We start from the raw sequence: 24,696 nt of genomic DNA, 5'->3' as shown, positions 1-24,696 counted from the left end.
AAGATGTAAATCCTGATGAGCAGAATAAAACAGGCACCAGAAGGGCACATAGAAGTGAAGGCAATTTTGCCTTGATAGCAAATGATTTTACTGAACCTTCCACATACAAAGAAACAGTAAAACATAAAGAATGGCAACAGGCTATGGTTGAAGAATATCAGGTAGTAATTGATAACAACACTTGGAAACTTGTTGATTGTCCAACAAATGTTAAACCCATAGGATGCAAATGGGTTTACAGAATTAAGTATAATCAAAAGCGGGAACTTGAAAAGTATAAAGCACAACTTGTCGGAAAAGGTTTTGCGTAGCAAGAAGGCATTGATTATGAGGAAACTTTTGCTCCTACAGCTAAATGGAACACCATCCGATTAACACTTGCATTGGCCGCTCAGAAAGGATGGAAAGTTCATCAAATGGATGTGAAAAGTGCTTTTCTCAACGGGGATTTACAGGAGGAAGTGTATATGACCCAACCGCTAGGTTTTGAAATTGAAGGACAAGAACATAAAGTCTGCAAATTGATCAAGGCTTTATATGGATTAAAACAAGCTCCTCGAGCTTGGTATGCAAAGATGGATGAATACCTTAAGAAAGTTGGTTTTCAACGAAGTGAATCTGATGATACTTTGTATGTGCGACAACAGGGAAAATATCTGGTAATTCTTGTTATGTATGTAGATGATTTGATCATTACTGGCAACCATGATGATCATATTGCACAGGTGAAAAAGGAGTTACATGCAGGTTTTAAGATGACAGATTTGGGATTACTTCACTACTATCTTGGAGTTGAAGTCTTCCAATGTCCACATCATATTTTCATTTCTCAGAGTAAGTATGCAGCAGAGGTTCTTCAGCGATTTGGCATGCAGGATTGCAAGCCTGTTCTCACCCCCATGGAGCAAAACTTGAAACTTTCAAAATTTGAAGGGGGGGAAAGGTGGATAGTACAACTTACAGACAGTTGATTGGCAGCTTGATTTATTTGACAAATACTTGTCCTGATCTATCTTATGCAGTCAGTATTCTTTCACGTTTTATGCAAGAACCACGAGATAGCCACTAGAATGCAGCCAAAAGAGTTCTTCAATATATCCAAGGAACAAAAGATTTTGGTCTTCTTTACACAAAGACTAAAAATTTTGTACTTGGTGGATATTCCGATGCCGACTTTGCTGGGAGTATTGATGATCGAGCATCAACATCAGGTTATTTAATGAATATGGGGTCAGCAACACTATCTTGGAGTTGTAAGAAACAAGCTACAGTGGCCACTTCTTCAGCAAAAGCATAGTACATTTCAGCATGGGAAGCAACATGTGAAATTGTTTGGTTGCGATTTTGCAGGACTTGGGCATTTCTCAGGCAGAAGCTACATCATTATTCATTGACAGCCAGTCAGCCATCAAACTTGCCAAGAACCCAGTTTTTCATTCAAAGACAAAGCATGTGGACACCAAGTATCATCATATCAGATCTCTCATTGCCAAAGATATCCTCAAGCCAGTTTATTATCCTTCCGAAGATCAGATCTCCAACATTTTCACGAAACCACTTGGCAGAATAAAATTTACTAAGTTTAGGGATGAACTTGGTATCTGTTGTAATGTATCTTTGGATCACAGGGGGGAATGTTAGATAATCCAAAAATACAATTTTATCATAGGTTATAAAATTATAATAAAATAATTATTAATTTGATGCAGGAGCATCAAGACCATTTTTTTCATTGTAAATATGTGATTAAAGGGGGTGTGACACTTTTTAATATTTTATTAATTAATTTGTTATTTTTAATAAAATAGGAGGAAGTGAGGATTTATGTAAATATCTTTTTATTAATAAAAGGATATGAGGAAATTTAATTAGTTGAAGGATTTTAGGGATAAAGATCTATCCTTTAGGGATGTTGAGAGATTTAGGGGTTTGTTGAGGAATTGAAGGGATTGAGCATTTAATTAAATGATTTTTTTTAAATTGTATAATTAGAGAGGCCTTTTTGAGGAAAAAAGACAGGAGAGTGTGAGGAGTGAGTGTGAGAAGTTCTCCTTGGGAGCCTTCGGGCAGTTTGTAAGAAGGCCATAAATTTGCATATCTGGCCATATATGTGTATACTTGTTTATGTAAATAGGAATATGTGAATTCAGTCATGAATGAACTTGTTTGCCTTAAATGAATTCTGAGCTAGCGTGAATGGTCTTTTATTCCTCCGTTTACTATTGGACTGTGCGCATTAAACCGGCATTCATATTTGATTTCATTACAGTTAGAATTAAATTCCGCAGTCTCCACATGGCGCCTTTGATTTTCCTTTGATATTCATTTAACTCTGTATTGACTTAGTAGCAGACAACGAATTCTAACCGCTGTATTTGCATGGTTCTTTGACTTAATGGTGGATATCGTTGTTTTCAACGCGCAATTAGTGTCAACTGTTGATCCACTTGGCTTTCATCGCCTTGGACGTTCCAGTCACGCGTGTTTATCCTTCCTGGTTGAGACTATCCGGCGCAGAGACTTTGAAACGGTTGGAAGAGATTTTAAATCATGATATTACCATAAGTTCGTGGCAAAAGGACGACAGTTCGGCACTCATGTAGATCTGAATGTTACGATGGGTATCTTCCGCGTTAAGGTCGAAGTTTGAAGCCCGTGCAAAGCTGGACTAAATCCACAGCGTAACAAGGCGGAAATATATATATCACTGTATATATATTGTAGATCTTTGTTTGGCGATTGCGGCTTATCTGAATGATGACCGAACAGTATAAGGAACGGAGGTATATAGAGCTGTCAATTTGAAGACTCGAGCCTTTGCCATAACATAACTCCGCCTATAACCGGCCAGTGCAATATATAATCAGAGCAGCGGCATTATTAGATCAGCGGCGTTCTTAGATCAGTGGCGTAAGTGAATATATATTCTCTGCGTATTATACATTCAAATCCATTTGAATCTTCGTTGCTTACACAGTTTGCTGTATATTTGCTTGCGGTGGAAGCTTGGCAGCGTAGCAAGGTGAGGTGTATGCGTATATTAGTTAACAAGTTAAAGAAACGTTGCTCAGTTCCGGAACAGGAGGACCGTGTAAGCGCATAGGCAGTTGGTTGTTAAGCCATCCCAACCAGATATACATCGACCGGAAGTATATAGCTGCCGAGATATATCGCTTTGCCATTATAAACCACCGAGCATCTCAGAGCCAGCGCAAGTCTGTACAATAAATATATATTGAGCATTGCCGAATGATATAGCCGTCGATTTGATGAGCAGAGGCATGTAAGGAATGTTCATACATACCGATATAAACTCCAAGCGATTTTTAACAATAGCCCGCGTGATAAAAGGAAAGGGGAAAATGTGCCATTATGATGCCATTTGCGCACCTGTGTAGAATTATGATAGTAAATCACTATATGTATTAAATCCTCATATTTAATATGTTTCTTTTAGAATTGTGTTAAGAGCCTGTGGATTAAATAGGCATGGTTTTTTATAAATCATGAAGATTCAAGGATCATAAGATCAGTTGTTACATGCATGAAGGAAGGTTCCTGGTAGGAGTGGCCTGGGAGAGGCCTGGGTTTCATCATAATTTAAGATATTAAATTAATAATTATTATTCTAGAATGTTTAATTATTTAATGGAGACTTTTAGAATTAGCATATTGTTGTAACTAGATATGACTCTCCAAATGTGTCGTATCTTAGGCTCTATTTTAGGAGATTTGTTAGCTAGTTGGTTTTTATAGCATTTAATGTAAATGGACACTTGTTATTTAATAAGTGATCCATAATTAGAGGTAGTTAGGACATGGAGCTTATAAATAGATCATTGCAAGAGTGTTTGGTTGTTCGGGTGTAAACTCTTGCAAAATCATATTATGTAATTGTTTTTTTCTGATTAATAAAATTATGTGTCTGAGGACACTTTTGCCATTGTTGTGGTATCAGAGCTCCAGTAATGTTGCAGTTGATTTGAGGAGGAGATTCCAGCTCTATCAGATCGTGGAAAACTCAACTCCATTGAATTGATTAGCAAATGATTGGTATGGCATTTGTCCAATTTTTTTTCTTTGATTAATAGGAACAAAATTTTATTAATGATTGAACAGCCCATTCGGAAGAAATAAGAGTTTTGTACTGCGATTTCTGGCCTGGCGACGGAGAATTTAAAATCTTGCATGGGTTCTTGGATCTGATGTTTCAATTCGTTTGAATTGTTTCGGTAAATTCTTGAGATGTGGTAGGAAATACGAAGATTTATGTTTATAGAAGCAAATCCGTGCCCCGCAAAATTGGCATACCCCACTCATTTTTTATTTTTATTATTCAACAGTGGCATTTATTTACGGGAACACCGTTTGCAACATGTGTTTATTTTTTGTTTTGAGTACATAAGCAGTCTACCTGAAAAGTTTGCAGGCTCCCAAAAATCATTTCCCTTAAGTCCAGTCTCATTCCTACCATCAATGGATATACCTCTGGTTTCACCCAACGCGTCATTGCTCTGGTAAAGCTTTGACTTTGTAATTGGATGGAGCAGTTCAAGAAAGAAATCCATAACAGCGTTGTGAAAGAACAGAGAAAACAACCCAGAAGCGAAAAGTAGTATTTGCGTGTTTCAACTTGGCTGAAACTTGATCAACAATTCAGATGTCAGACTTGCAAAAACAAATCGCAGTGCCAGAGTTGTAGAGAATTATGAAGAGGGTGAGTGGTATGCTGAGCACCGTCTTCGAAATTTCCTCTGCCGCAGAGATTTTGGACGGCTTCTTTGAATTTTAATGTGTTGCAGTTCATAGTCTTCAGTGTTATGAACCTGTTGAGGAGCATTGTAACCTGTGGGTACCTGGAAAGCGTCGCTGTCTAATCCCTGCTTTCAGCTGACATACAAGCATTTAACAAACCCACCAATACAAACATCAAGAATAACGTTTTGTTTGGTGCTGTTCCATCCATTTTGAAGCGCAAACAAAACTCTCCATAGATCTGAAATTCTGTGTGGGCTCTGCGAATCGATTTGTTTTGCAGTATTGTTTTTAAAATCTAGCTGAAACCAGCAACAAGCCAGCCTGCCAGCCAGCATTGCCAGCCTTTATGGATTTTTAAAAGCCAGCTGAAACTAGCAACAAGCCAGCCTGTCAGCCAGCGTTGCCAGCCTGCGTGGATTTTTAAAAGCCAGCGTGAGTTAGGATGTGCTTTTTTTAAAAAAGGCTTGATATATGCTTTAAAAGTAGATTTATTCACTTTTTAAAGTTCACGTAACTTTAAACTTTTGTTTTTAATGGGGTTTTTAAAAAAGAAAAGAGAGTAATGATAAGTTGGATAAGAAAGTTTTTTGTAAAGGGGAAATAAGGTGAATTATAAAGTTTTTTAATAGTTTGTAATTTGGAGAGATAAGGCTTTTGTAATATATAGTTTGTAATTTGTAATTTGGTGAGATACGCTATATAATTTTATGTAATTGGAGTAATAAGGATTTTGTAAATATTTGGAGCAATAAGGTGAATTATATTTTTTTTGAAGTAATAAGGAGATTTTTATTTGTAATTTGTAAATTGGAGAGATAAGGTGTGTTGGGTAATTTGTTTTCAAGAAGTTATTTTTAAATTGGGATCATCACATTGTAACTCAAAGTAATTTTACTTTGAGGGGGGGGTAATTTTTTACCAGATTGTGCTAAAGCACCATTGTAAAAATCAAATTTTGAAAGTTGCTCTGTAAAAATTTGAGAAATTGACTAGAGCCAAGTGCAAAGCTCAGTCAATTTTCTCCTGTTTTGACGACTATTCAAGGGTCAAGGCCAAGCCCCGATAGTTCGTTTCTTGCGTCGTGTGTTGTTGTTTTGTTGCGCATCTTGAGTTTTTTGGAGCTTGATTCGTGGTGTGAAGTCTTAACACCACAATGTCTAAGTTGATTAATTTGTTTTCTGATTCCGACAAACTTGAAGGCACAAAATCTTATAAAACATGGCATCGTCTCATCGAAAGAACTCTCATTTACAATGAATTATGGCAGGGAATATGTGATGGAGATGTTAAGCCGAATAAACCCACAGATGCAGCTGCACTAGCAAAATGGGAAGTTAAGAATGCTAAAGCCTTAGCTCTTATTTAATCTTCTGTGAATGATGAAATGTATGTCCATATAGAAAATGCGACATATGCATGGTCTGCTTTGAAAACTTTTAAAGACCTCTTTGATACTCAGCCTAAATCAAAGAAAGTTGATCTACACTTAAAATTGTTGCAACAAAAATTAACTGAAGGCGGTGATGTTCTTGAATATATCTCAAGACTTAAGAATATTAGGTAGGAAATTATTAATGCTGGTTTTCCCACAATTGATGATAGCTTTATGGTCACAATTGTAATTTCTAGACTTCCTTCTTCCTACACGCATTTTTTGGAGACTCTACAAGTGACTGGGAAATTAGAGAAACTAAAATTTGATGAACTCTGTGAAATGTTGACTCAACATGATAAAACTTTTGGGAAGAAGAAGAAAGTTGGTGAAGATGTTTTTCTCACAGAGGCCAGCACTAGTAAATCATCAGCAGACAGTTCTCGAGGCAGAGGCATAGGGAATCAGGATCAAGCAGCACATAATGTACAAATTTGAGGTCGTATCCAAAGCAGAGGAAACAATTTTAACAGAGGAGGAAGGAATAATTTTCAAAGTAGAGGAAACAACCAAGGAAGAGGCAATTTTCAAGGACAAGGAAACAATAATCAAGGTAGAGGACAATATCAACATAGAGGTCAAAGCAGAGGCAGAGGAGAATCTTCAGGAAGAGGAAGAGACTTAAGTCAAATTGTGTGTCGAAGATGTAACGAAGTTGGCCATTATGCTGAAGATTGTCGAACTTCACTTAATAAAATTCCCAAGTTTCAGCAGCATTCAGCGCAATTTGCCAATGATCAAGATGAAGATAACTCAGAATATGTTTTTACTTCCTCGCCAGCATCACAACTTTCATCCCATCTTAGAAGTGACTATGAAGATGCCTGGATCTTGGATTCCGGGGCCACTCAGCACATGACTTGTCGACGTGATTTTTTCTGGAATTTTCAAGATTTCCAACTTAATTCCATTTTTCTTGCTGATGATACAAAACATACTCCTTATGGAAAAGGAGCAGTAAAAATTTTTCTCCTTGGCATTGGAGAAAAAATGATTTCCAATGTATGGTATGTACTCAGTTTTAAGAAAAAATTGCTCTCCTTAGTCACGATTCGATAAGCAGGACATCAGATGATTATGGAAGATGGTTTAGTCAAGATTAATTCAGTCAAACAGAACTTGAAAACAATCATGACAGGTTATGAGGATGGAAAACTGTTACGAATGAAAGGGACAGTTATTCCAAGGCATTCTGATTTTGCAGGGGCAGTGACTACAGATATTTCACCTATAAGACTATGGCATGTAAGATATGGACATTTAAATTTTGAGAGTCTTTCTCAATTGCAGAAACAAGGAATGGTTAAAGGACTTCCCACTTTCAAAAGGGACAATGCAAAATGTGAAGCTTGCATTTATGGCAAACAAAGTTGAGAAAGTTTTCCAACAAGTTCATGGCGAGCAAACAGGCGGCTACAACTAGTTCAAAGTGATGTTTGTGGACCACTACAAACTTCCTTTGGTGGATGCAAATATTTCTTACTATTCATTGATGATTTCAGCAGAATGACTTGGGTTTACTTTTTGGAGAACAAGTCAGAAGCATTTGATAAGTTTAAAATTTTTCGCCAACTTGTTGAAAAGGAAGTCAAAGAAAAGATAGGTACTCTCAGGACAGATAATGGGGGAGAATTCACTTCAAATGAATTCAAAACTTATTGCAGTCAAAATGGCATAAGACGACATCTTACTAATGTTTACACTCCACAACAAAATGGAGTAGTCGAAAGAATGAATCGCACTTTGTTAGGAATGGCGAGATCCATGTTAACTTTCAAGAGGTTAAGTCCCACATATTGGGCGGAAGCAATTCATACAGCTGTCTACTTAAGAAACAGATCTCCAACTGCTTCTTTAGATGGAATCACACCTTATGAAGCTTGGTTTGGTTTCAAACCTCGAGTTAAACATCTTAGAGTTTTTGGATCAGTACGTTATGCCTTAGTTCCGAAAGAAAAACGAACTAAGCTTGATTCAAGAAGTTTAAAATGCACAATGATTGGCTATTCTGATGAGAAGAAAGGATATCGTCTTTTGACCAGTGGAAAATTCATTGTGAGCAGCGATGTCAGTTTTGATGAAACTGAGAGTAAGAGTGCTGAAGAAATTGAAAATCTTCTTCAAAAGTTAGAAACTAAGGGAAGTAAACGAAATGGAAAAATGAAAAGTCAACCAAATTCACCAAATTGGTATGAACTTGATTTTCCTTCCTCTGAAGATGAGTCATCCAGTCCATCTACATCAACAACATCATCTGGGTCTTCTAGCAGTTCATCCGCATCTCCAAGCAGCAGCATTTGTTCTGACAGTGATTCTCCACATTCTTCACCTGAACGACGAACATCAGTTTATATTAATCCTCTTTACAATGATGGAGACTTTACAGAACGCAAATAAGTGAGCACCAACTACCAAAATGGGCAGTTCAACTTTTGAAAGATGTAAAGCCTGATGAGCAGAATAAAACAGGCACCAGAAGGGCACACAGAAGTGAAGGAAATTTTGCCTTGATAGCAAATGATTTTACTGAACCTTCCACATACAAAGAAGCAGTAAAACATAAAGAATGGCAACAGGCTATGGTTGAAGAATATCAGGCAGTAATTGATAACAACACTTGGAAACTTGTTGATTGTCCAACAAATGTTAAACCCATAGGATGCAAATGGGTTTACAGAATTAAGTATAATCAAAAGGGAGAACTTGAAAAGTATAAAGCACGACTTGTCGCAAAAGGTTTTGCGCAGCAAGAAGGCATTGATTATGAGGAAACTTTTGCTCCTACAGCTAAATGGAACAGCATCCGATTAACACTTGCATTGGCCGCTCAGAAAGGATGAAAAGTTCATCAAATGGATGTGAAAAGTGCTTTTCTCAACGGGGATTTACAGGAGGAAGTGTATATGACCCAACCGCCAGGTTTTGAAATTGAAGGACAAGAACATAAAGTCTGCAAATTGATCAAGGCTTTATATGGATTAAAACAAGCTCCCCGAGCTTGGTATGCAAAGATGGATGAATACCTTAAGAAAGTTGGTTTTCAACGAAGTGAATCTGATGATACTTTGTATGTGCGACAACAGGGAAAATATATGGTAATTCTTGTTATGTATGTAGATGATTTGATCATTACTGGCAACCATGATGATCATATTGCACAGGTGAAAAAGGAGTTACATGCCAGTTTTAAGATGACAGATTTGGGATTACTTCACTACTATCTTGGAGTTGAAGTCTTCCAACGTCCACATCATATTTTCATTTCTCAGAGTAAGTATGCAGCAGAGGTTCTTCAACGATTTGGCATGCAGGATTGCAAGCCCATTCTCACCCCCATGGAGCAAAACTTGAAACTTTCAAAATTTGAAGGGGGGAAAAGGTGGACAGTACAACTTACAGACAGTTTATTGGCAGCTTGATTTATTTGACAAATACTCGTCCTGATCTATCTTATGCAGTCAATATTCTTTCACGTTTTATGCAGGAACCACGAGACAACCACTGGAATGCAGCCAAAAGAGTTCTTCGATATATCCAAGGAACAAAAGATTTTGGTCTTCTTTACACAAAGACTAAAATTTTTGTACTTGGTGGATATTCCGATGCCGACTTTACTAGGAGTATTGATGATCGAGCATCAACATCAGCTTATTTAATGAATATGGCGTCAGCAGCAGTATCTAGGAGTTGTAAGAAACAAGCTATAGTGGCCACTTCTTCAACAGAAGCAGAGTACATTTCAGCATGGGAAGCAGCATGTGAAATTGTTTGGTTGCGCAGAATTTTGCAGGACTTGGGCATTTCTCAGGCAGAAGCTACATCATTATTCATTGACAGCCAGTCAGCCATCAAACTTGCCAAGAACCCAGTTTTTCATTCAAAGACAAGGCATGTGGACACCAAGTATCATCATATCAGATCTCTCATTGCCAAAGATATCCTCAAGCCAGTTTATTGTCCTTTCGAAGATCAGATCTCCGACATTTTCACGAAACCGCTTGGCAGAATAAAATTTACTAAGTTCAGGGATGAACTTGGTATCTGTTGTAATGTATCTTTGGATCACAGGGGGGAATGTTAAATAATCCAAAAATACAATTTTATCATAGGTTATAAAATTATAATAAAATAATTATTAATTTAAGATATTAAATTAATAATTATTATTCTAGAATGTTTAATTATTTAATGGAGACATTTAGAATTAGCATATTGTTGTAACTAGATATGACTCTCCAAATGTGTCGTATCTTAGGCTCTATTTTAGGAGATTTGTTAGCTAGTTGGTTTTTATAGCATTTGTTGTAAATGGACATTTTTTATTTAATAAGTGATCCATAATTAGAGGTAGTTAGGACATGGAGCTTATAAATAGGTCATTGCAAGAGTGTTTGGTTGTTCGAGTGTAAACTCTTGCAAAATCATATTATGTAATTGTTTTTTCTGATTAAGAAAATTATGTGTCTGAGGACACTTCTGCCATTATTGTAGTATCAGAGCTCCAGTAATGTTGCAGTTGATTTGAGGAGGAGATTCCAGCTCTATCAGATTGTGGAAAACTCAACTCCATTGAATTGATCAGCAAATGATTGGTATGGTATTTGTCCAAATTTTTTTTCTTTGATTAATAGGAACAAAATTTTGTTAATGATTGAACAACCCATTTGGAAGAAATAAGAGTTTTGTACTGCGATTTCTGGCCTGGCGACGAAGAATTTAAAATCTTGCGTGGGTTCTTGGATCTGATGTTTCAATTCATTTGAATTGTTTCGGTAAATTCTTGAGATGCGGTAGGAAATACGAAGATTTATGTTTATAGAAGCGAATCCATGCCCCGCAAAATTGGCATACCCCACTCATTTTTTATTTTTATTATTCAACAGTGGCATTTATTTACGGGAACATCGTTTGCAACATGTGTTTATTTTTTTTTTTGAGTACATAAGCAGTCTACCTGAAAAGTTTGCAGGCTCCCAAAAATCATTTCCCGTAAGTCCAGTCTCATTCTTACCATCAATGGATATACCTCTGGTTTCACCCAACGTGTCATTGCTCTGGTAAAGCTTTGACTTTGTAATTGGCTGGAGCAGTTCAAGATAGAAATCCATAACAACACTGTGAAAGAACAGAGAAAACAACCCAGAAGCGAAAAGTAGTATTTGCGTGTTTCAACTTGGCCGAAACTTGATCAACAATTCAGATGTCAGACTTGCAAAAACAAATCGCAGTGCCAGAGTTGTAGAGAATTATGAAGAGGGTGAGTGCTATGCTGAGCACCGTCTTCAAAAATTCCTCTGCCACAGAGATTTTGGACGGCTTCTTTGAATTTTAGTGTGTTGCAGTTCATAGTCTTCAGTGTTATGAACCTGTTGAGGAGCATTGTAACCTGTGGGTACCTGGAAAGCGTCGCTGTCTAATCCCTACTTTCAGCTCACATACAAGCATTTAACAAACCCACCAATACAAACATCAAGAATAACGTTTTGTTTGGTGTTGTTCCATCCATTTTGAAGCGCAAAAAAAACTCTCCACAGATCTGAAATTCAGTGTGTAGGCTCTGCGAATCGATTTGTTTTGCAATGTTGTTTTTAAAAGCTAGCTGAAACCAGCAACAAGCCAGCCTGCCAGCCAACATTGCCAGCCTTTGTGGATTTTTAAAAGCCAGCTGAAACCAGCAACAAACCAGCCTGGCAGCCAGCGTTGCCAGCCTGCGTGGATTTTTAAAAGCCAACGTGAGTTAGGATGTGCTTTTTTAAAAAAAAGGCTTGATATATGCTTTAAAAGTAGTTTTATTCACTTTTTAAAGTTCACGTAACATTCAACTTTTTTTTAATGGGGTTTTTAAAAAAGGAAAGAGAGTAATGATAAGTTGGATAAGAAAGTTTTTTGTAAAGGGGAAATAAGGTGAATTATAAAGTTTTTTAATAGTTTTTAATTTGGAGAGATAAGGTTTTTGTAATATATAGTTTATAATTTGTAATTTGGTGAGATACGTTATATAATTTTATGTAATTGGAGTAATAAGGATTTTGTAAATATTTGGAGCAATAAGGTGATTTATATTTTTGTTGAAGTAATAAGGATATTTTTATTTGTAATTTGTAAATTAGAGAGATAAGGTGTGTTGGGTAATTTGTTTTCAAGAAGTTATTTTTAAATTGGGATCATCACATTGTAACTCAAAGTAATTTTACTTTGAGGGGGGGTAATTTTTCACCAGATTGTGCAAAAGCACCATTGTAAAAATCAAATTTTGAAAGTTGCCTTGTAAAAATTTGAGAAATTGATTGGAGCCAAGTGCAAAGCTCAGTCAATTTTCTCTTGTTTTGACGACTATTCGAGGGTCAAGGCCAAGCCCCGATAGTTCGTTTATTGCGTCGTGTGTTGCTGTTGTGTTGCGCATCTTGAGTTTTCTGGAGCTTGATTCGTGGTGTGAAGTCTTAACACTACAATGTCTAAGTTGATTAATTTGTTTTCTGATTTTGACAAACTTGAAGGCAAAAAATATTATAAAACATGGCATCGTCTCATCGAAAGAACTCTCATTTACAATGAATTATGGCAGGGAATATGTGATGGAGATGTTAAGTCGAATAAACCCACAGATGCAAATGCACTAGCAAAATGGGAAGTTAAGAATGCTGAAGCCTTAGCTCTTATTTAATCTTCTGTGAATGATGAAATGTATGTCCATATAGAAAATGCTACAGATGCATGGTCTGCTTTGAAAACTTTTAAAGACCTCTTTGATACTCAGCTTAAACCAAAGAAAGTTGATCTACAATTAAAATTGTTGCAACAAAAATTAACTGAAGGCGGTGATGTTCTTGAATATATCTCAAGACTTAAGAATATTAGGCAGGAAATTATTAATGTTGGTTTTCCCGCAATTGATGATAGCTTTATGGTCACAATTGTAATTGCTGGACTTCCTTCTTCCTACACGCATTTTTTGGAGACTTTACAAGTAACTGGGAAATTAGAGAAACTAAAATTTGATGAACTCTGTGAAATGTTGACTCAACATGATAAAACTTTTGGGAAGAAGAAGAAAGTTGGTGAAGATGTTTTTCTCACAGAGGCCAGCACTAGTAAATCATCAGCAGACAGTTCTCGAGGTAGAGGCAGAGGGAATCAGAATCAAGCAGCACATAATGTACAAAGTCGAGGTCGAAGCCAAAGCAGAGGAAACAATTTTAACAGAGGAGGAAGGAATAATTTTCAAAGTAGAGGAAACAACCAAGGAAGAGGCAATTTTCAAGGACAAGGAAACAATAATCAAGGTAGAGGACAATCTCAACATAGAAGTCAAAGCAGAGGCAGAGGACAATCTTCAGGAAGAGGAAGAGACTTAAGTCAAATTGTGTGTCGAAGATGTAACAAAGTTGGCCATTATGCTGAAGATTGTCGAACTTCACTTAATAAAATTCCCAAGTTTCAGTAGCATTCAGCGCAATTTGCCAATGATCAAGATGAAGATAACTCATAATATGTTTTTACTTCCTCGCCAGCATCACAACTTTCATCCCATCTTAGAAGTGACTATGAAGATGCCTGGATCTTGGATTCCTGGGCCACTCAGCACATGACTTGTCGACGTGATTTTTTCTGGAATTTTCAAGATTGCCAACTTAATTCTATTTTTCTTGCTGATGATACAAAACTCCTTATGGAAAAGGAGCAGTAAAAGTTTTTCTCCCTGGCATTGGAGAAAAAATGATTTCCAATGTATCGTATGTACCCAGTTTTAAGAAAAATTTGCTCTCTTTAGTCACAATTCGACAAGCAGGACATCAGGTGATTATGGAAGATGTTTTAGTCAAGATTAATTCAGTCAAACAGAACTTGAAAACAATCATGACAGGTTATGAGGATGGAAAACTGTTACGAATGAAAGGGACAGTTATTCCAAGGCATTCTGATTTTGCAGGGACAGTGACTACAGGTATTTCACCTATAAGACTATGGCATGTAAGATATGGACATTTAAATTTTGAGAGTCTTTCTCAATTGCAGAAACAAGGAATGGTTAAAGGACTTCCCACTTTCAAAAGGGACAATGCAAAATGTGAAGCTTGCATTTATGGCAAACAAAGTCGAGAAAGTTTTCCAACAAGTTCATGGCGAGCAAACAGGCGGCTACAACTAGTTCACAGTGATGTTTGTGGAACACTACAAACTTCCTTTGGTGGATGCAAATATTTCTTACTATTCATTGATGATTTCAGCAAAATGACTTGGGTTTACTTTTTGGAGAACAAGTCAAAAGCATTTGATAAGTTTAAAATTTTTCGCCAACTTGTTGAAAATGAAGTCAAAGAAAAGATAGGTACTCTTAGGACAGATAATGGGGGAGAATTCACTTCAGATGAATTCAAAACTTATTGCAGTCAAAATGGCATAAGACGACATCTTACTAATGTTTACACTCCACAGCAAAATGGAGTAGTCGAAAGAATGAATCGCACTTTGTTAGGAATGGCGAGATCCATGTTAACTTTCAAGAGGTTAAGTCCCACATATTGGGCGGAAGCAATTCATACAGTTGTCTACTTAAGAAACAGATCTCCAACTGCTTCTTTAGATGGAATCACACCTTATGAAGCTTGGTTTGGTTTCAAACCTCGAGTTAAACATCTTAGAGTTTTTGGATCAGTACGTTATGCCTTAGTTCCGAAAGAAAAACGAACTAAGCTTGATTCAAGAAGTTTAAAATGCACAATGATTGGCTATTCTGATGAGAAGAAAGGATATCGTCTTTTGACCAATGGAAAATTCATTGTGAGCAGGGATGTCATTTTTGATGAAACTGAGAGTAAGAGTGCTGAAGAAATTGAAAATCTTCTTCAAAAGTTAGAAACTAAGGGAAGTAAACGAAATGGAAAAATGAAAAGTCAACCAACTTCACCAAATTGGTATGAACTTGATTTTCCTTCCTCTGAAGATGAGTCATCCAGTCCATCTACATCAACAACATCATCTGGGTCTTCTAGCAGTTCATCCGCATCTCCAAGCAGCAGCAGTTCTTCTGACAGTGATTCTCCACATTCTTCACCTGAACGACGAACATCAGTTTATATTAATCCTCTTTACAATGATGGAGACTTTACAGAAGCGCAAACAAGTGAGCACCAACTACCAAAATGGGCAGTTCAACTTTTGAAAGATGTAAAGCTTGATGAGCAGAATAAAACAGGCACCAGAAGGGCACATAGAAGTGAAGGCAATTTTTCCTTGATAGCAAATGATTTTACTGAACCTTCCACATACAAAGAAGCAGTAAAACATAAAGAATGGCAACAGGCTATGGTTGAAGAATATCAGGTAGTAATTGATAACAACACTTGGAAACTTGTTGATTGTCCAACAAATGTTAAACCCATAGGATGCAAATGGGTTTACAGAATTAAGTATAATCAAAAGGGAGAACTTGAAAAGTATAAAGCACGACTTGTCGCAAAAGGTTTTGCGCAGCAAGAAGGCATTGATTATGAGGAAACTTTTGCTCCTACAGCTAAATGGAACACCATCCGATTAACACTTGCATTGGCCGCTCAGAAAGGATGGAAAGTTCATCAAATGGATGTGAAAAGTGCTTTTCTCAACGGGGATTTACAGGAGGAAGTGTATATGACCCAACCGCCAGGTTTTGAAATTAAAGGACAAGAACATAAATTCTGCAAATTGATCAAGGCTTTATATGGATTAAAACAAGCTCCCCGAGCTTGGTATGCAAAGATGGATGAATACCTTAAGAAAGTTGGTTTTCAACGAAGTGAATTTGATGATACTTTGTATGTGCGACAACAGAGAAAATATCTGGTAATTCTTGTTATGTATGTAGATGATTTGATCATCACTGGCAACCATGATGATCATATTGCACAGATGAAAAAGGAGTTACATGCCGGTTTTAAGATGACAGATTTGGGATTACTTCACTACTATCTTGGAGTTGAAGTCTTCCAACGTCCACATCATATTTTCATTTCTCAGAGTAAGTATGCAGCAGAGGTTCTTCAACGATTTGGCATGCAGGATTGCAAGCCCGTTCTCACCCCCATGGAGCAAAACTTGAAACTTTCAAAATTTGAAGGGGGGAAAAGGTGGACAGTGCAACTTACATACAATTGATTGGCAGCTTGATTTATTTGACAAATACTCGTCCTAATCTATCTTATGCAGTCAATATTCTTTCACGTTTTATGCAGGAACCATAAGACAACCACTGGAATGCAGCCAAAAGAGTTCTTCGATATATCCAAGGAACAAAAGATTTTGGTCTTCTTTACACAAATACTAAAAATTTTGTACTTGGTGGATATTCCGATGCCGACTTTGCTGGGAGTATTGATGATCGAGCATCAACATCAGGTTATTTAATGAATATGGGGTCAGCAATAGTATCTTGGAGTTGTAAGAAACAAGCTACAGTGACCACTTTTTCAGCAGAAACAGAGTACATTTCAGCATGGGAAGCAGCATGTGAAATTGTTTGGTTGCGCAGAATTTTGTAGGACTTGGGCATTTCTCAGGCAGAAGCTACATCATTATTCATTGACAGTCAGTCAGCCATCAAACTTGCCAAGAACCCAATTTTTCATTCAAAGACAAAGCATGTGGACACCAAGTATCATCATATCAGATCTCTCATTGGCAAAGATGTCTTCAAGTCAGTTTATTGTCCTTCCGAAGATCAGATCTTCGACATTTTCACGAAACCGCTTGGCAGAATAAAATTTACTAAGTTCAGGGATGAACTTGGTATCTGTTGTAATGTATCTTTGGATCACAGGGGGAAATGTTAGATAATCGAAAAATACAATTTTATCATAGGTTATAAAATTATAATAAAATAATTATTAATTTAAGATATTAAATTAATAATTATTATTCTAGAATGTTTAATTATTTAATGGAGACTTTTAGAATTAGCATATTGTTGTAACTAGATATGACTCTCCTATCTTAGGCTCTATTTTAGGAGATTTGTTAGCTAGTTGGTTTTTATAGCATTTATTGTAAATGGACACTTGTTATTTAATAAGTGATCCATAATTAGAGGTAGTTAGGACATAGAGCTTATAAATAGCTCATTGCAAGAGTGTTTGGTTGTTCAGGTGTAAACTCTTGCAAAATCATATTATGTAATTGTTTTTTCTGATTAATAAAATTAGGTGACTGAGAACACTTCTGCCATTAAATGTAATAAAAATATTGTGTCCATTCAAATTTCAAATCAGTACAGTGATCAATATTGCTTCAAATTTTCACAGGAGATTTATTTATATATATTTCTGATTCCAATTCATAATGTCGAAGGCCGATCACTACACAATCAAGCAGAGTATTTCGCTTCAAAGGCTCGGCCTCGTGTCAAAGATGTCACACTAATAATGCTCTTCAGGTTCATGTTGCAGAGAATTTAATGGGAAATTATGATTGGGAATGTTCTAATTTTTATTTTTAGTTGTAATTTATGACGATCAAAATTGTAATGGTAATTCAGAGAATTTCCCCAAATTTGTACCAAAATTGTGATAGGAAAAGGCCAAAGGAACACGCCTTGTCGCAGGAAAATCCTTCACAAAATTGTGGTCCAAAGAAGGGACAACGAATGCCTTATCGCACGGAAATCCTCCGCAAATTTGTGGTCAAGAAAGAGGCAAATTAAATAGGCCCTCCATTCTATATCTCTCGCTGAAGATCGAGGCCGAATTTAGCGCTGATAGCAGGCCCCGATGTGTCGCAAGTTTCTTGGAAGTTTGATGTGGAGAATTAATTGGGATAAAGATCAAACTAAAATATGGATCCCAGTGCCAGGCCTCAGAAGAAGTCGATGGCCGATGCTGGATTCAGCACTAAGCCCCTGGTTGCATTCACATTTTTATTAGGGATCCTATTTACTGGGAGCACTTGGTTGTTCTTGCACGAAAATTGTGACCCTAGCCTATACGCCAAGGCCAATTCCGTAGTCGGGTTGCCTGGAAAGGCTTCATTAAAATGTAATATTAAGGCACAAGAGAATGGGCAGAGAATGTCTGTGGGCGTTAATCGTGGCCGTGTGCAGGATATTTATTTCTCAGAAATTCGTGCCAACTCCGAGAGAACTGCCGGAAAACTGCCAAGAATTCGGGGTACGACATTAAAAGGAAAACCGGTGGAATCCTTCAGGGCTTACCTCGATTGCTTCAGGTTCAATTCTATGTCCTTCTCTTGTTCCTCTTTTTACAAGATGCTTCTGGTTTTCTTGGACGCTTTTCTCTGTGCAAGATGCTTCTTGTTTTATTTTTACCAATACTTCTTATTTTCTCCGGATTCTCTTTCTCCTTTTTCAAATCGATGATAATTTTCTCAGGGTCGCTATTGTCCTTTTCCCATTTGGATCTGAAAATATACGAAGATATTAGCTTTATATAATTTAATCTGTTTATCCTCGTAGATTTTTACGAACCCATCAAAATGCAGTTAGCTTATAACACTTTAAAAATCAAGTTGTTTTAGTATGATGTTTTGGAAGGTTTTTTTTAGTGTTTTTCAGAAATCACAAGTTTGATGGGTAAATTTTTTTTACGAATCAATCAAAATGCAGTTAGCTTATAACACTTTAAAGATCGAGTTGTTTTAGTGTGATTTTTTGGAAGTTTTTCTAGTGGGTTTTTCAGAAATCACAAGTTTGCTGGGTAAACTTCTTTATGAACCAATCAAAATGCAGTTAGCTTATAACACTTTAAAAATCGAGTTGTTTTAGTGTGATTTTTTGGAAGTTTTTCTAATGGGTTTTTCAGAAATCACAAGTTTGATAGGTAAACCTTTTTACGAACCAATCAAAACGCTGTTATTATAACACTTTAAAAATCGAGTTGTTTTAGTGTGATTTTTTGGAAGTTTTTCTAGTGGGTTTTCACAAATCACAAGATTGATGGGTAAATCTGCACAATGGAAGTGTCTAGAGGTTTTTCAAAGTGCTGAATCCATACACAGCCAAAAAACCAGTTTAAATAACACAAATCCAGATTTCACGTCAAAATTTTCAGCCACAACTCCTTTAAAAATAAGCATGGTAACTAGTATCTCCATTGTCTAGTGTAACCTTGACCTTAAAATTAGATGATAATAATAATAATAATAATAATAATAATAATAATAATAATAAAAAATTAAACTTAAAAAATAATAAAGACAAATATTTCATAACAAAATAAAACAACTTATAATTTTTTTTATGGTTAAATGTCATTACCAAAAATTTAAAAATAAAAATACTTATAGTAACTAGTATCTCTCCTGTCTAGTGTAACCTTGACCATAATAATAATAATAATAATAATAATAAAACTTAAAAAATAATAAAGACAAAAATTTCATAACAAAATAAAACAATTTATATTTTTTTTATTGTTAAATGTCATACTGTTTATATTAACATATATATGCTTATATGTGTGTGTGTCAAATTAGAAAAAACTATAATTATGGAAATAATAGAAAAATGAAAGTAAAAATTAAAATAGAAAAGAAATAAAGCTAAAAACAAAAAATTAGTAACTAATAGAAATAGAAGTTACTAAAAGGAGTTCAACAAATCACTTTACAAATAAATAAATTTAAATAATAATAAAAAATAACAAAAAAATGAATTCATAATGTTAAATTATGGATAAGTAGAAGAAATCTTTGGTTAAAGATAAACTAATAGGTAGTCAAAGAAAAACTGAATGCTAATACCATGTACAAAGAAGAAAGAAAGAAATAAATAATTTTAACATCCAGAGGCTAAAGATAGCCTATGGGACAGATTGCTTCTTCATCTGCTTGATGTATTCGACTTTTTGCTCCAGCGTCTTGACAAACCCCTCGCTAAATAAATTGTTCCAAGAGCTAGCTGCAAGCATATCTGTGTAACTTTCCTTCTTGTCTTTAAAAGCCTCACATTCTAAAATGAAATGTTTTTGTGTTTCCACCTTTCCCGAAGAAAAAAAAATGCATACTCTTTCCTCCCACACTTCCTTTGTTCTTTTCTAACCCCTTGTATCACAACAAAATAATGTAATTAACACTATTAAAAAAAATTACTTAAATTTAACCCAATAAAATTAAATAATACAAAAATATTATATATATTTCTAAATATAATTATTTAGCTGTGGTGTATTGGTAATGTGTTTTAGAATTCTTTTGGTATATTTTAAGGCTATATTTTAAAAATATTTTTAGAATTTGATCTATAAACTTTCCATAATTAGAAAGCAAACCTGTTTTTTTAATGCTATTAATGCATACATTTAATAAAAAAATTCCATTTTGAATTTAACTAAAAATTGTTTCACAAATATTTTTAGCAAAATCTCCCAAACATATAATAATTAAACAGCGCTATTAATTTATAATATTATTTTTTATATTTTAAATTATTATAAAAATATTAATTTATAATTCTCTTTAACAATGTATTATTTTAATAAACAACTTATAAAATCTATGTAACTTAAAATTTAAATAATTAATTTATAATTTAAAAATATGTCAAAATGGGTAAAGAAATTTATGACCATGAAAGCATAAGTGGACATGAGTACGTTAAAGTAGCACAGGGACTTTTAGCTAGCCTCATCTTCGGAATATGTATACGTGGAGAAAACCATATCCTATGATCTTGAATTATGTGGATTCTGGAATATTTTACTTTCTCATTCAAGTAAATATCTATCTATTTTTTCCATTCATGTGATTGCTGGTTTATAATTATTACATTAATCAGCTAATGTGGTATTTAATTATTCGGTTAATGCAGAGTTTGATTTTTATCTATTTTTTTATGCTTTTTTGGGTTTGATTAATTATTTTTTGGGTTATTTTCAATTTATTAAAAACAAATTATTTAAAATAAAATTATTAATAATTTAGAGTATTTTGCTTGAATTATATATTTATATATAATTAGTTAATTTTTTATGAAAATGAAGTTATATTATTATTATTATTTAATTTTAAGATCATCCTTAAATTATATATTAAATTAGTGTACAAGATTTTTTTGTTTGTGAAATAAAAGACCTACTTCTACGTTAAAATTTAATACATACATACTCTACTCCTTTCAACATATCCTCTTTACTTATGAAAATATTAATCTCCTCATGAAAATTCCAATGTCAATCAGTTTACTATTTTTTAAAAAGAAATTTAATTTAATTAAAAAAAAAATAAACTGTATTATTGTAAATGTTGCTACTAATGTATCGGTGAGATTGTAAAGTAACGTATGAATGTGAAGTGAGTCAGGGCGTTGGGTGTACAATTCAACTCCGCGGCATCTTCCATGGAATTGGGCAGGAGATCCATATGCCAGTCAGTGCGATGGCCGCCATTCTGCAGTGCCAGGAAACGCCGTTGGTGAATATGCAGACATACTGGCTTCTTCTGATCAGGGAGGAAACTGGAAGGTAATCTAAAGCTAATTTTTGTATTGGTAGCAAATCTGATATCAAAGTTTTCTTATTTACCATTAAAATTCAATCTCCTCGTAAACTTTTTGCAGGTCAGAGAAGAATTGAAATGGGTATGGAGGTCTAACAACAGTTGTCCATTAATGGTGCTCAATAGAGACGACTTATGCAGGTATTCATTTGGGGATTAGTACTCATTTTTTGGTCCAAGTCTGAGATTTTTTAAAATAAATTAACTGAAATCTTTATATTAAAACAGCTATCGCTCTGCTATGTTATTGGGTCTTGGAGATTTCTACTGGGTAATGTCATGATGATGTATGGATCAGGTTGATTGGAGCGAATGGGAACGTTTTGGTGGTTGGAGATTCCATAAATCATCTCCTGCAGTGGTCTCTGCTCAACAATCTTTTGAAAAATCGCAGCGAGCCACAGGTGGTGGCTTCTTCTTCTTCTTGCAGAACTTGCGAGGGTTTTGAAGTGTGCAGTGATGTTCTTGGGGGAGCAGGAAAAGGATTCAAAGTTGGATTTGTGAGAAACGATAGAATTTCTGCCATCTCTCATGTGAATAACGATACCTGGAAGAACTTCTTGGAATGGCCTTGGCTTCATCTCCTAAAAGACTGGAACATCAAGCTGTTGCTGATGAACAGAGGAGCTCATTATGAAGCAGACGAAATCTATGTGAACTCTCTTCGCCAAACATTCTCGGTTCTTCAAGCTCTCCATCGAGATCTCCTCGTAATATTCCGAAACACACCGCCTGGTAATCTTGATGACATCATTCTTACATCATTCTTTCTTCCCACTGCTGGTTTCACAAGAAAAAATGGATCGACTCTCTCTCATTAAAAACAAAAGTAGTTAGTGAAGCCTCACTAGTCTCTTTCATAAAAATAAAATAATAGTCAGTGGCATAATTGCTTGAGGATGAGCTTTGTTACCAAGGTGACCAGATCACCTGAAGAGTATTATGATTGATGATGAGCTTTGTTACCAAGGTGATCTGCAGGGTGATCAGATCACCAGATGAGGTTGGTTGTGCTTTGCGTTAGGGGAGGAACATGTTAAAAATGCTAAGGGTGGGATGGTACAATCTCCAGATCATTTCAAGGGGTTGGTTGTGCCCTGGACTAAAGAAAGAGACATATTAAAAATGCTAGAGAAAAACTGATACAATCCCTAGTAACTTTGACAGATTAAATCAATTAAATACTCCTAGATCCCTGCTCCCGAACAATGTTTCAAACTTAAAAAAACCTAAAAAATTACAAACAACTTGATAAACAAAAAAAACAAAAATAATTACATTCTCCTCGAAGCCAATGATCCCAACGCTGGCTGTTCATGTATATATGTTTTTCAAAGAAAACCTTCCAAATATTTGCTCGATGAGGTACAACACCCATCATCGGATGGAAACTTTCCTCCGAGAACAAACACGACCAATATATTCTTAAAAAAGTAAATTTAGGAGCAAACACGACCAATATATTCTTAAAAAGTAAATTTAGGAGAAAACACGACCAATATATTCTTAAAAAGTAAATTTAGGAGAAAATGATTTCTTTGTTAAGCGCAAATATTTTTAATTTAAAATTATATATAGTTTATTTTAATTTATAGATAATTTTTTTATTAAAATTTGGTTATATAATTTCAAGTAAGATTGTGATACTTTGTATTTTAAAATATATATTTAAATGTATTTAAAATGTATAAATTTAGTAACTTAAATTCAAGTTTTTAAATATTTTTATTATATTTTTGATAAAATTAACTAGAAAAAACACCCTAAAAAATCATTTTATCTTCTATCAAGTAATATATAATTTTTGGATTTAAAAAAATTTAAAATTTCATTTTATTTGAAAAATGCACTAAAAGATAAACTTAAAATTGTTTTTAATAAATTAAAAAAAAAACAAATATATTAATATAATTTTTATTAATAATAAAAAAATCATTTCAAACCCATAATTCTATAATATTAACATTTAATAATTGGATTTGCTTATTTATATATTGATAGGTTGAAGTTGTTATTGTTGGCATGAAGGGCACATAAATTGCAGTACCTATCATGGACCTATTTCACAACGGCAGGAGATAAAGTTGGATGGAGGTCATTGGAAGTGGCACTGGCATGAATTCTTGAGGCAAAATGGGATAGCCAAAAAGATAGTGGAGGATGCAGGTTACGTTTACATGGACGTAGATGCCATGTTGAGTAAGAGACCAGATGGGCACATCAACCAGAAGGATTGCTTGCACTATTGCCTTCCGGGACCTATGGATAGTGTGATTGAATTGTTTTATAATGTCTTATTACTTCTTAGGAGTCACAATGCCAGTTGAAAATGAGGTAGTCTGAATATTTTTTTCCTTGACAGGCTGATTTAGGTTGGATGGCAGGCAAGTGATTCACATTTTCATTCTTTGAATTTATGCTTCTCATTTTTCACACTACTTCCTACGATGAGGGAACAACAAAAACCATGGAGCTGGAAGACTTTCCAAGCTCTAACCATAAATAAACATGCCAACCTTCATTGCCATATTCATAATGGAATTTCAACTCATCTTTTTTATATAGTTAGAATTGGCTTTAGGTTATTAGTCGAAATCATAATCTTAATATGAGGATTTATGTTTCCAAGTATTTCATAATTTGAATTTGGATTTATTGTGTTTGTATAAGGGTTAGAGTATTTTAAATTGAAAAGTTGGAATCGTATATATTTTTAAGTTTATTTTGATGTAATCATGAAAAGTGTACCTTGATATTGTATTGTTTATGGTAAATTAGAAATCACTTAATATTCTGATCAAAATAAAAATAATTAATAAAATTAATTTTAAAGGAAATAATAAAATTTAAAATAATAATGTCATTCTCTATAGTTAATATATTTGGAGAGAAAAAAAAAATTTATTTCTTTTAATTTTATTTTTGATTTATCTCTTTCAAAGTTTACTTGAATGTTAAGTTAAACTTTGAATGTTAAGTGTAGGCACTTGATGGATATAGAAGTAAATTGCATATCCAACAACTAT

The 24,696-nt window shown here is 34.8% G+C and overlaps 1 protein-coding gene across 2 annotated transcripts; it reads left to right on the top strand.

The window, feature by feature from the left end:
- The first annotated feature begins 17,631 nt into the window (after positions 1–17,631).
- LOC149218118 (uncharacterized) lies at positions 17,632–24,230 on the top strand. 2 transcript variants are annotated; one of them, XM_089382345.1, is made up of 5 exons: positions 17,632–18,385; positions 21,468–21,636; positions 21,732–21,811; positions 21,969–22,405; positions 23,699–24,230. In XM_089382345.1, the coding sequence occupies exons 1-5, from the start codon at positions 17,997–17,999 to the stop codon at positions 23,995–23,997; spliced, it is 1,374 nt and encodes a 457-aa protein (XP_089238471.1). In that variant the 5' UTR covers positions 17,632–17,996; the 3' UTR covers positions 23,998–24,230. The 2 variants fall into 2 exon arrangements, with proteins under 2 accessions (XP_089238471.1, XP_089238472.1); XM_089382346.1 differs by having other exon boundaries at positions 17,634–18,385; positions 23,672–23,835.
- The last annotated feature ends 466 nt before the right edge of the window (positions 24,231–24,696 follow it).

This window comes from Pinus tabuliformis, chromosome Q (assembly GCF_031772625.1).
Source record: "Pinus tabuliformis cultivar Carrire ecotype Pingquan chromosome Q, CPIR1, whole genome shotgun sequence".
Taxonomy (NCBI): Eukaryota; Viridiplantae; Streptophyta; class Pinopsida; order Pinales; family Pinaceae; genus Pinus; species Pinus tabuliformis.
Note: the sequence above shows the minus strand (reverse complement) of the source record. Positions and strands in the feature narration are given on the sequence as shown.